The sequence below is a fragment of the Poecile atricapillus genome, chromosome W (assembly GCF_030490865.1).
Source record: "Poecile atricapillus isolate bPoeAtr1 chromosome W, bPoeAtr1.hap1, whole genome shotgun sequence".
In the NCBI taxonomy this organism is placed as follows: Eukaryota; Metazoa; Chordata; class Aves; order Passeriformes; family Paridae; genus Poecile; species Poecile atricapillus.
In genome coordinates this window covers 25,363,901-25,376,845 of record NC_081288.1, presented here as the reverse complement: position 1 = coordinate 25,376,845, position 12,945 = coordinate 25,363,901, and the positions used below count along the sequence as shown (strand labels likewise).

The following is a 12,945-nucleotide window of genomic DNA, read 5'->3' as shown; positions in this document are numbered from 1 at the left end:
AGTGTTTGAGTGGGGTGTAGCTGCACGAAGCACCTGGTATTCACATAATAATGGAAAAACAACAGTTTGGTGATCTGATGGTGAAGCAAAGGAAATGGATCTTTCTGGAGGCCACTCACTCACTCTTGGGTTCTTCCTCCACCTTAGGAAAAAAATCTGAATGCATTTTCCTGCCCTTTGGTTTCCATTCTAATCTAATGATATGAAACCTCTCTCTCTTCTTCTCCTCCTCTCTCTTGGGAATCCGAAAGCAGATGCTCCTGCTGCCTGCCTTGTGCTGTGTTCTCAATGCTCCCTTCCCTTCCCTGGGTTCCTAAGGGTTGTAGTGTTTTGTGTATATGTTTTGTAAATATTTTAAAGGTACAGTGGTAAATCCCAAACTGCCCTGGGTTTGCCCCCACCCAGCGTACGATGGGGTTGAGCAGCGCTTTGTCCCCGCCGAGCTGTGGCGGGAGAATTCTACTGGGATTGCTCCAGTGCTGGTCAGTAGGAGGGACTGGAGGAAACCTTCAGGTAGCATTCTTCATTTTGAATCCACCTGAGATGACCAGGCAGTTTTCTTCGACAGCTGGGGAAGCTCTATCAAACTGGCTGCATCTTCAGGATCTCTGTGTACTTAAAAGGTTTGGTGACCAAAGAGAGAGCTGGCTGTATCCATCACAGCCACCTCTCACACCAGGTTCTTTCAGAAGTGGTATTTGTTGACTTTCTCTATCACAGCAGCGTAGGAGGCAGTTAATGAGTTTTGCTGATCCTTCTCTCAAAGCAACGTGAATTCTTGTTTTGTAACTCACTTTTTTCTCAGATTCAGTCTGTTTAGTAGGAATATATGGGCCCTGGTAGACCTCACACTAATAGTGCTTTGCTGCGTGTGAGAAACAAGATAAAAACTTTAAACATTCCTTCAATTACATTTTGTTTTCTTCTTGTTTAATAGAATTACGTCAGTCTTCCCTTGATGTGTTTGGCTTTTTTTGCTTGCTTCCAGGAAATTAGCTGTTTGTTTCATTTATCCTGTTTACCATTACATTTCTAGCTCTGACTGGTATAAGTGCCTTTAAATAGCATTCTGCCCATGGTTGCAGTTTACCATGCACTTCACTGAACCGTGAATAAAACACCTCCAGAGGAAGTCGAGAGGATTCCTGCTCCTTTTGTTAGTGGAGATGCATCCTCTAGATGCGTATTTTGCCACCATTGTGCTGAGTTGAACAAGTGGACATATTTGCAGAATTAATGCAGTCTGCCTGTGTAATGAGTACCCTGTGGCATTTGTAGAACTGCAGGGGAAGGGAATCCAAGCTCTTTGCTCACCAGCTGTGTACCGTGTGGCATTCCAAGATGTGCCCTCAATGACATTCAGAGACCAGTACGTAAGCACACAGCAAAATCTTGGCTGAATAGGGAATGGGTTTTGTTTGTTTTTTTGGTTTGGTTTTTTTTTTTTTTTTGGTTTTTTTTTTTTTTGGTTTTTTTTTTTTTTTGGTAGCTTTTTTAATGGTTGGAGTTCATATTAGCGCAGAGTAGCTTCTGGTTTCAGGATACTGCAAGTTTATGTCCCTCACTGACTTCCACTTGGGAGACCCAAATCTACAAGTTCTTGTATAGAACTGTAGTGTCTAGAAGTGCTTCATATTTATTTTAAAAATTAGTCATATTGTGGGTCATGAGAGAAATTGCATCTGTTGGTGTTTGGATTTATGTAAGTAAACCTATGCTAACTAAAAACTCATGTGAAAGCTGTGTGGATTTTTAAGTTTGCAGTTAACTGTAGGTTAAGATAAGAATGTGAATATAGGTTTTGATAATGGTGCCTTAAAGATTTTAAGTTTGCATGTGCATTTATTTCTTCTTTAAATGGAGTTGAGCCACTCTGGTTCTGGACCTAGTTTCCACTCAGTGGAAAGCCCCTTATTACATAAATTAATTAGAAGTCTTGTTTTCATTTTAATTCTATTTTTATAATTTTTGTTCAGATGTCATCAGTTGAGCCAGAAATACAGTGTTATTAATACAATGAGGTTTAAAAACAAAGTACTGGTGACCAGCATCGCTTTCTCAGGTCACCAAATCCCTTTAGATTTTTTTTAGTTTCATGCCTTGAAGTCTGCAATACTGAACTAAAGGGATCAATTAGTCCATACACTGAACTGATTTATTTAAACTTGAATTTCAGGTTGAAGTTTGTGGTTTCATAGTATAAGCTGATCTACTGCTCCTGTGGGAGTGCTTTTCCTTCCAGCAGTGCTCATTTCACTAAGCATGGAACTGGATCTAGGTGCTAAATTAGCAAGACACTGATGCAGCAGGGAGAGAAAATGAGCTTGTCTTCAGCCAGTTCAGCCTGTTGAACTCAGACCATGCAGTGAGATCCAGCATCAGCTGAAGGGAAGAGGAGCAACACACACCTGGGGGATGTCTGGGGCTGTGAAGCCCCTGTCCTGAGCTGGCTGGAGCTGCTCTGAAGTCCCAGGCGCTCGCTGCCCAGCAGGGCAGGCTGGGCTCCCGCTCCTTGCTGCTGGCCTTTGCCCCCTTTACTGTTTCTCAGCAGGGATTGGCAGTGGAGCAGCTCAAGCTAGATTGTGGGTCTGACAGAGCTTAAAAATAACCCTGCAGGTTTTTTTGAAGATACACGTAGATTTTTTTTTTAAGTCAGGTTAATTCCTGCATCTGACTCACCAGATTGCACAGGTACACTGACAGGTTCCACACGTGCATGTTCCTTAATGCAAAGTGCGGCACTGGGGCCGGGAGGAGTTGGAAGAGCTACTGAAATGGTGGTGGCTTGGTTTACACAGATGTTTTCACCAACTTGAAGGGTGCATTTGTGTGTGTATCTTCAAAAGTTGTTTCTGGGTTTTGTGCTGTGTTGCTGTCGGTGCATTCAGTCCTGCTCATCTCCGGTGGATTATAGCTGAAACCCTCCTACTCTTTCCAAATGCCTTGGAAACAGGTAGCCTAAACTGCTGCCTTTTTGGCCATTTTTTTCAGGCTTCTAAAAGTTTATTACAGAACTAAGGAGAAAAAAAACAAAGAAAGAAAAAACTTGGTTAGAAACAAGCACGGCAACAGATGACAGCAAGGCTGGTTGCTGGCTGTGCTCCAGTGGTACAAGGCAAAGATGCTGCTGCTGATGTGACTGGTCTAAACTCCATGATGAACAAAGGGTTAACAATGCATGGATTTCAAGGGGCTCTGTTTAGTTTTCTTTGGTTTTATTTTTTTTTATTTTACTTTATTTTATTTTTGTTGTTGTTTTTTGTTTAATTTCTGTGTTCTGGCCACACCCAGGAGAACCGTCTGGTTTTGATTTCTCCCTTTACGGTTACATGGTAAATTTTCTTTCTCATTCTTCAGAGATGGAAACGTTCAAATACTATATATATATATATATACATTTATTTTATTTTTTTTCACTGCTCATCATGTTGCTTGTTATTTATTGCAGAATCTGAGGCCAGACTAAAAAGGTGACAGTTACTCGGTCTCTTCAGGTCCTTTCAATAAATTTTTGGGTAAAAAGGAGTTAGTCTGGTACTGCAAATTACTCACCGGTCCTAAAAATGTTTATTAGAATTTAGTGTTTGCTGGGTTAAACTTATTTTCTGCATGGGAGAAGTTCATGGCAGTTGCTGGTGGGGAGGAATTGTTGAAAATTTTAGCCTTGTTATCATAACAGCATAATTAAACTCAAACTATGTGTATAATCTAAATTTTAGAAAACCTAAGTATGTTTTTAGTCCAGGATCTTCCCTTCCTCTGGCTCCAAACGTATTACTATGGGTATGTATCCAGTACCTGCTATAAAGCTAAGCTAGTAAATATTGGATACCTGCCCCATCTTTATTTTTTTCTTGCTTTGTTCCTTTTTTTTCTTTCAAGGTCAAGACAACCTTGCTGAGGGAAAACTGAGAATTGTTTATTGCATATGTATTTAGGTACAAATTAATCCCTATTCTTTACAGGTCATCTGTGAGAAGGAATAAAAAATACATGTATGTTGTTTTTTCTCTCCCACTTCAGAAACGTGTGTGTATATATATATCTAATTGCTAGTTTTTAAACTTAGAAATAACAAAAATGTCAAGTGTGGCTCACCTGTTTTTCCTGATGAAAATTTAAATGTCTAAGAGATGCATTAGTATGACAAACCAAGAGGACACAAATACTGACTGCCATAGTCAACTATGTAAAGCATTAATTCAGCATTGATATTAAATGGTGCTCAACAAAGAGTTGCACAAGCTGAGGGCTGATCTGTCAATAAAATATGGTTAATTAGTTCTGTTGTTCTGAATCAGATTAATTCTGGTTTAATTCACATTGTTAATTATATTCATATAGTCTGCATGTGGATCGTATGCTGCCTTGAGTTAACTTAATAAAAATACTGAGAATTCCTACTCAGTTTAAAGATATTTAATGATAATGTAGTTTTTTAAAATCCCATACGGACTTCACTAATTGCAAACAGATGTGAATTAAAATAGTCTTAGTTTGGTTCTAGCTTGCACAGATTAATGTCTAAAAAATTGCTTTCCATCTGCACTCCAGTTTTCAGTTCACATCATCACTGAAGACATAAATTTCATTTGGTCTCCACAGGCTTGTCTAGAACAAACAGAAATTTTAATGCAAAAAGTGAAGAGGGAAATAGAGATTCCTGTTGCAGTCCTTACCTCCCCTCCTCCCCCCAGCCTTTAAAGGATGTTTTTTCCCCATTATACAGAACCAGAGGGAAAGGTGTTGCTCTATTTCTCAGGCTTGCCTTTTTCTGTAGGGGCTCTTTAAAGCAGGCACAACACCCTATTCCTTCATATTCTGCTTTGCTATTACACCCTCCTCAGTTCTCTGCAACATATTTGAGAGTTATATGCAGTTGAGCTGTTTTATTAGCCACTGTGTCTTGTAGCTCTGATTTTAATTCATTTAAACAAGGGAACTTCTATGCTGTTCTGAAAAAGGCATCATTTTGTTATTTATATAGCTCTTTATTTATAGCTGGAGAAATGAAATTATCTGAAGCTTTAGATTATTGGGTTGGAGCCCAAAGGAGCGTTTTCGTTGATCTCAGCATTGCAGTACTGGCTAAGATCCTTTATTATTTCTGTTCAGGGGGGAGGAAAAAAAAAAAGTCAACCTCCCCCCTCCAAAAACCAACAACCACCACCCTGCATTTAACAAATTTGTAGCAGTTTTGTGCTGGAAACCTAGCTGTGGATGATAAAGACCAGCTTGTCACTTAAATAGCTTGGGCTGTTTAATATTGAAAAGACCTTTAAAAAGCACTTGAAGAATAATGGCTTGCTTGTGTCTCATTGCTAACAATGATTAGAAATCAACATGCTATCTGTTTTTTGGGATGCCCAGTCCAAATATATACTGACCCCAAGGTGCATGAAGGAGGTTGCCTGGCTAGCATGCCGCTTCCCTGAAAGGCATAGCTGTAGATCACTCTCATCACCTCACTCTTCCATTAATATTGGGAGGGAGTTTCCATTGCATCAAATGTAAGCTTTGTTGTTATGCTCCTGAGGGTACTGGAGCCAGTGGAGACTACTCTCTGTACATTAAAGCAGTATTTGCTTTATACCAAGCCACAGGAGCCAGTTATTGCTGCTTTTAAAATATCCTGAAAGCAGAATGTAACAATGCTTTTTGTTTGGGTCCGCTCTCTCTAATGGCATGAAGAGTGTCTCATCACAGTTGTCTGTATTAAGATGCCATTTGCTCCTAGTTAAAATCCTAATTCACTTTGTCATGTTGGCTCTCTCTTAATGTCAGTGCACTCATCTCTGTGGAAGGAATCATGGTCTCTTACCCTGTCCTGTCCCACCACTGCATGAGTTGGCAGCAGCATGAGCATGTGTAGGACAGGTGCCTTCATGGATGTGGTTAACCTGAATTTGTCTAACTAAAGTGATGTTTTGGCAATCCTTGAGCCTTTGTGGTTGCTCCAAGCAGGGCATGTCAATTTTTCTGGAAATTTCATGGTCTAACTAGGCAGAAATCTGTTGCTATCCACAGTGCAGAGGTTGCCATCTCAGAACAAAGCTGAGTAAGATAGGTAGCAGGGTGGGAGGGAGAGGTAGCAGAGGGTGAGCAGTGTCATACAAAACCTACCTTGACCAATGAATCAGTATTTAAGTGTTTAGATTTACAGTCAAGTCCACCAGAGTACTCAGAGATAAGAATATTTTGGATCTACAGTATGTGATACTCTAAATCTTCACATTAAATATGCTTATTTTATGGTGCCACCTAGAAGCCCTCCTTACTTCCAGGGACCCATGTATCATTGGGGAAGTTACAGGCTTAGGAATAGACATGATCTGTGCCCTGAAGAGCTTACAAGGGATGCTTTTCAAAGAGCCCTTCCTCTCAACGGTGTTCTAAGGTAGGTAATTATTATTGTCTCCATACTACAGGTGGGAAGAACAAGGTTCAGTGTTTGACTTGTCCCAAAGCTTCGCAGAATTCCTGGTACCAGGCATGAACTCAGATTGCTGCTCACTCTTTTAGCAGTTCTCAAGAAAACAAAGTGCTGCCCAGTGTTGATGGTCCCGTACTGTGTCTGGGTTGGGCTGGGGACCTACAAAATCTGTGTTCATTGAGAGGGGAGAGAAGCCCCAATTGGGCTTGCCCAGCTTGCCATGTCAGAACAGGGTTTAGTGTTTTTAAGCAAAAAACCAAAACAAAGCAAAATGAAAAATTGTCTCGAGTAACTTTGTATTCTTTTTTGGTCTGGCCTCAATTGCTTTTATGTTTTCTTTTTTTTTAATTATTCTTATTATTCTTATTATGATTACAGTTCCTTTTTTATTGATTTTAATTTCTTTCATTTATGAAACATGCATGAACCAACAATGTGACTCTAGGAGGTTATTGCTGAGTTGTGCTGATGTCGATTTCATACTGTGATATTTTTTCTCTATTTACCTAGAGATCAGTATTTCAATATATAACGATGTGCATGTTTTCCCCCCTTCTCCCGCTGCATGCAGGGATTCGGGTTCGTAACTTTCGAGAATAGTGCTGATGCAGACAGGGCCAGGGAGAAATTACACGGCACCGTGGTAGAGGGCCGTAAAATCGAGGTGCATGTCTTCAGTAATTCAATTTCTTCTTTATATTTATTCTTTTGATTTCTTTTTGTGTCTTGCCTCACTTATTTCACATTTGGATCCCAGTCTCGTGTGTGCGTGTGTTTGTGTCTGTGTCCTTCACCTCCCTGCACTGAAATGTATAGAAGTTTACACCCTTTACAGAATATTTTTATTGTTGCTTTGGGTATTTTTTTTCCTTTTCTTTCTTCTTAAGTTTTATTCCTACCCACTCCAAATTTTTGCCCTTCTGCTGTCTTGATTTTTCCTTTGCTTCAGTTTGCGAGGCTCCGATTTCCTGTTACCAGGCCTGAACAAAACTAACTGAAAGAGTACTGTCCAACTTCTAACTGTGTCCAAAAAAGAAAGCAGGGGGCCAGCCAGTATCCTCTCTTCCCTCTGAGGCCAGTTCTCCTCCATGCAAGTGTGAGATGATGCTTGTGGGAGGGGTGGGGACATGTGGGGCAGCAGCCCCGAGTGGGCTGTGCTATACACATTGCTGGTTTCTTGATCTGCCCATGGTCAAGAATAGGTTTGGTGAAAGCTAATCCTAAAAGTTTGCTAGCTCTCACCACTGGGGAGGGAAGGGTTAATGTTGGTTGGCCATCGTGGCCATATGTCGGGCATGCCTGGTGTTGACCAGTTTGGTGTTCCACTGTGTTGAAGGCTAACTGGCATCATCCCTCTCTCCTTCTTTCTTTTTAAAAAAAAAACAAACAAAAAACCACAAACCAAAAAGTACAAATATTGAAACAAAAAAGCCGCCGTTTTTGAGTAAGATGTCTGCATATTTTGCTTTTTTTTTCTTTTTTTTTTCTGTTTTGTTTTTTTTTTTTTATTTCCCTTTCCGATGGTTTAGCGTTTAGGGCCCTTCACTTGACTCACTCTTTCCATGGTAACTATACACAATGCTGGCGATGGTACGAGTTGGCGGTAAGTGAAACAAAAGTGCTAGAGAAGAAGCTTTTTCTTTTTTTTTTTTAAATTTTTCTTAAAATTACAAAAAAATATTAAGAAAGAAAAAATCCATCTGCCATCTCACATTAACACTACGAAATGTGATTTGACTTGTTGTCCCCACCCACCTCCTTCCCCTTCTCCCCCTTTTATTTTCAATGCTGTTGAGTAATGCCGCCTGGACTTTGGATGTACATATTGTTTTGTAGCAGTCTGAGCTGTTTGATTACTGACTTCATGGTGATTTACCCTTGCACATCTTACTCAGAGTTACTGAACTCCAGTTTGGCTGGTTTTTATTAATGCACCCATTTCCTTTTCTCTCTCTCCTGCCCCTTCTGCTGCTCTTTCTATCTGAGACCTGTTTGTAGCTGTTACTGTTTGTTTTCTCTCTTTTTCTTTCTGCCCCCTCCCTAGTTTATTTCTTTACTAAGTTAAATGCAGCTGTTGGTCTCTTTGCTGACTGGTGGTTTCTGATTGGTTCTGGCAATTTTTCCTTTAAGTGCTTGTGTTGCACTTCGCTGTAGCAGCTGATTTCAGGCACTCGCTCCATCTAATGATTGTCTGTGAGACCCTACCCCTTCACTCCTCCCCTCCCCACCCTCTGAATCAATTGTGGTGTGTTTTTTTTCTTTCTTTTTTTTATCTGTGTGTGTTTAACTGCATGCTCTCAGTCTCATCATTGTTGTTTCCCATTCTTTCTTTTTTGAATGTGTAATGTTTCTATTGTTTTGGGTCTGAAACAAGAGTAAAATGTAGCTCTGGACTCCCCACCCTGTGTACACCCACCATCCATACGTCTCAAGGGCCTGAGGCAGCTTCTATTCTTGTATCCGTTTTTTTTCTTCTTCTTCACCCTGGCCTCCATTCCCATTTGGCATGGGTTTTGATAAATTATTGATGATATGTAAAGACTTCACCTTCCTTGCAGGAGCTTTGAGGCTGACACGGGGCTGCAGTAACTTGGCTTCCAAACTAGTCCATCTTTTCTTTATCAGCACCATCTCTGCAGTAACACCCCACTTGCTTGAGCAGTCAAACCGCTTGGAACTACACAGAGCTCTGTAAAGAGGGTGGAGTGCACAGTAAACCCAAAAATGATCCAGGTCTGCTGCTATGTATTCTTTTTGTCCCATGAGATTTGTGACAAGGAAAAAATAATCTGGGAAAAGACCTGAAAATGGTGGGTGTTAATCAGTAAACGTAGATCACCGAAACAGTTGGCCATATTCCAGAGATTTCCTCAGGCCTTGGGAGTTCAAATCTAATGCTGAGGGACTCCAGGCTACCTTTTTCTACCCAAGTGTCCTGCCAGTGATCTGCTGGGCCCCAATTCCAGCAGTGAGCTTGAGAAATAAGTCAGCTTGTACGTCACCTGGTTCAATCCCCTGCCCTGGGCTGCAGAAATTATTCCTGCCTCTTGAACAGAACCTGGACAAAGCATCTAAGGTTTTGCCCTTTTGATCTCTGAGCTGTAAATAATCCCGTGCCTAGGGATGGCAGGGTGGTGGAGAATCTGCACTTTACTCTTGTTGGCCTTTTGTTTAATGCATAATTTTAAAATGCCACGTTTACCTGTAACTTTTATAATTAAATGGCATCTGTTAAAAGTAATTTAATGATTGCATTCATGTAAAATTAGCTGTTTAATTTTTTTTTGCTCAGAGAAGTATAGTGTGTGTGTGTGTGTGTGTGTGTGATATCTGAGAGTTTTTCACCATTTTCCCTAACATTCTGTGCTTCCTTCCCTCTCCTCCCCGTCCCCTTTCTTACTTTTAGGTTAACAATGCCACTGCGAGAGTGATGACCAATAAGAAGATGGTCACACCTTATGCAAATGGTAAGAGAGACTGTTTGTACTAATGATGAGCTGAAGAAAGACAAAAGTGAACAGTCATGACTTCTGCTCCGGACCAAAAGAAACCAATAAAACCCCACAAACTCTAATTTGTATCATTATACCATCCAGTATAACCCTAAAGTGTTTGTGGAAGAATACCATTTTCCAGATGGAGAACTAGGGACAGAGAGAAGTAGGGACATGCCCAGTGTGGCCAAGATGGGTAAAGGTGCCAAGGACCAATGGGTTGCCTGCCCTACTACTGCAAGCTGATTCTGTATGGTGTGCAGAACTCCTGTGTCTCACTGCCATCACTTAGATACCTAAATATGAATGCAGAAACATAACTTAAGGTGCATAATTAGCTTAATAACTTAAGATAGCTCCGTTTAGGTTCTATCTGTAAAAGTACAGCTGTTCCCAAGCAACCAGCTAAACAGAGCATTTGCACTGCTTGTTTGCTTGTTTTTTGTATCAGAGTGTGCCTGTGTTCAGTAATTTTCCAGTGAACCTAAACAGAGAAAGACCAAGTTGTTTGGGTAATGAAGAATCCTGTTTCATTGGGATATCTTGTTGTTTCTCTGTGCAGTCATTTTACTTCATAGGCATATATAGCATAAAAGCAGAGCTTCTTCTTTCCCAGCAGAGCTGAATTCGGCTTTGATAAGGATTTTGAATCTGAGTCTTTGTCCTGAAACAAGCAGCAAAGTTCTTTTTGGTGTGAAAATGTTCCCAAACAGTTTCATCAAGGCAGGAAGCTGCGTACAGGTAGTTGCTAGTGTGAAAATCTGTTTTGATTACCAAGTAAGACTCCAAACTGAGAAGATAAACACTTTTTATGTTGCTCTGCTGCTGGCTTACTGAGTGGCCCCCTGCAAGTAAATTTTACTATGGGTACAGAACAGGGGAAATAGGGCCAAGCAAAAGGCCTGAGATTCTGGGTCACGGTACCTGGAAGGAACTAGGAAATTGTGTAGCAAAAGGCAATGCTTCCATGGTATATTGTCCTGAAAGCAAGGGCATAATATTTCATGCATGTGACTGTTTGGTAACAAAACTTGGCTTACTTGTGAAAGTGATAATGTATTAGCATATTTTGCTTTTGCAGCCAGCAATTTAAAGCCAGCTTTAAATCTATGCAAAGGAATTTAGTATTAGACCAGGCTTAAGGCATACTGGCAAGTATGGTTACACAACTGTTATTGAATTTGAGACTTGATAGTCCACTTGTTGCCACCACTGGAATATTTTGCCATCATGGTGAGCAGTGCAGCAGCAGTGTGCCTGTACTTGCAGTGGGAACCTGCACTGCATCTGTCATTGATACTCTGCCAGCAGGTGAAGGGGTGGTGTTGATGGGCTGCGATTCACAGAGTTGTTCATAGGGCTTCTACAGTGGTTAGAGGTGTTAAAAGTTCAGCAAGTGCATCGGGGCTCCAAGACAGAGGAAGCATATAGATTTATTTAAATAAAAATGCCTGTGATTGCTAGCTGAACAGCTAAGATCTTTCCTGAAAGGAATGTTTTGTGGAAGCCAGCCCAGATCACATTATTAACTTTATACCTCATTCCTCCCCCATTAGAGAGATGGAGGGGGAAAAGACAGATAGGTTTCTAGATATGACTGGAAATATGTACCAACTCATCCCCATACTTCTTTAAGCCCTATTCTCTTGTTGCTTTTATCTTGATGATTTGCAGTTCTTGCCAATTATCCAGATTATACTGAAATCATTTCTCTGTGAAGGCTTTCACCTGAAAAGCAGCATAAAGAGGGCAAGAAATGCTAAAATAACAGTGAGGAGAAAGTGTGAGATGAATAGAATGATTTGGTTTTATGAACTATAGTTGCATAATGCAGTTAATGAGGAAATTCAGACACTGTTGCTTTTTAGCAGATACCTAGCAGACAAAACAGAAGGGTTTTTTGAGAATTCAGAGCTATAAATTGACTTGCCTGAGATGACAGTCTGGGCTGGTGGCTTTAGAGAGGGCTTGGATCTGCAGTGTTCCCAGTGAAAGTAGGGAGGAGCTGTCAGCAAGGCTCCTGCAGGGAATGTCAGGTCGCATGGTGCTCATGGCAAATATGCATATAAGGTAGTTGGCATCCCCAAAGCAGTGCCTCTGCCTGCTGTGGATCAGCTGATGTTTTGCGATTCCCTCCAATACAGCAACCTGGACCTAGAGCTTGACGTTAGGAAAAGGCAGTTGGCCTCCATCTACACCAAGGGGGATTGAGGCAAAGCAGAAATTGGAAAGAGCTGTGCATGTGAAGCTGGGGCGCATGCAAGAGACCATTCCCCCTACCCACGCTGCCCGTTCCTTCTCTTGGTGTAGATTTTGGCATTCACTGCAGTCTTTGTTGTTTCAGGTTGGAAGTTGAGTCCTGTGGTTGGAGCGGTGTACGGCCCTGAGTTATATGCAGGTAGAGCTTAAGTAGACACTTCCACTTCTGCCATTTAACTGCAATGGTGTTTGTTTATGTTCTTAATCTGCTGTTTCTTTATAACCTTTTTACAGTTTTGTTTTTGTTTTTTGTTTTTTATTCTTTTTAAAATTGAATTAGCGTCCAGCTTTCAAGCAGATGTCTCGCTGGGCAATGACGCCGCAGTGCCCCTGTCAGGAAGGGGGGGTATTAACACTTACATTCCTTTAATCAGTAAGTAGCCCCCAATGGCCCCTGTATTGTTACTGTGTTTGAGTTAATGATGACCTGTTACCCTTCTTCCCTCCAGTCTGTATAATATATACTTGAAAGGATGGGTCTCGCTGGGAATGAATTTACCATGAGCCAAAGTATAGTGTGCAGTTGCTGTATCTTGTTCATCTGCAGTGTCTTGCTGTACTGCTGAATGGATCCTTCTGAACGACAAGGAGGCTGCAGAACAAGGGGAGGGTGTGTGAGGAATAGGCTTGCTCTCCTTGCTCTCCTCTTCATTTTGAAATTGAAACCAAACGGACAAATCCCTAAAGTACATATTATACAAGCTGCTAAACCACGGGTCTGCAGGGCCCCTATGGCATGCACCTGGATGCACGCTGGGT

At 41.1% G+C, this 12,945-nt stretch overlaps 1 protein-coding gene across 23 annotated transcripts in view; it reads left to right on the top strand.

Annotated features, from left to right (window-relative positions):
* Positions 1–12,945, top strand: part of LOC131592447 (RNA binding protein fox-1 homolog 2) — a 171,281-nt gene that overhangs the window by 135,957 nt on the left and 22,379 nt on the right. For 22 of the 23 annotated variants that reach the window (XR_009280612.1, XR_009280613.1, XR_009280614.1 and 19 more), the window contains 4 exons: positions 7,005–7,097; positions 9,840–9,900; positions 12,272–12,325; positions 12,467–12,559. Coding sequence is in view for 11 of the 23 variants with exons in the window: in XM_058863965.1 (XP_058719948.1) it covers positions 7,005–7,097; positions 9,840–9,900; positions 12,272–12,325; positions 12,467–12,559 (301 nt within the window). In the remaining 12 variants the exon portion in view is untranslated. The remainder of the gene's footprint in view (positions 1–7,004; positions 7,098–9,839; positions 9,901–12,271; positions 12,326–12,466; positions 12,560–12,945) is intronic. The other variant, XM_058863966.1, reaches the window with a different exon arrangement.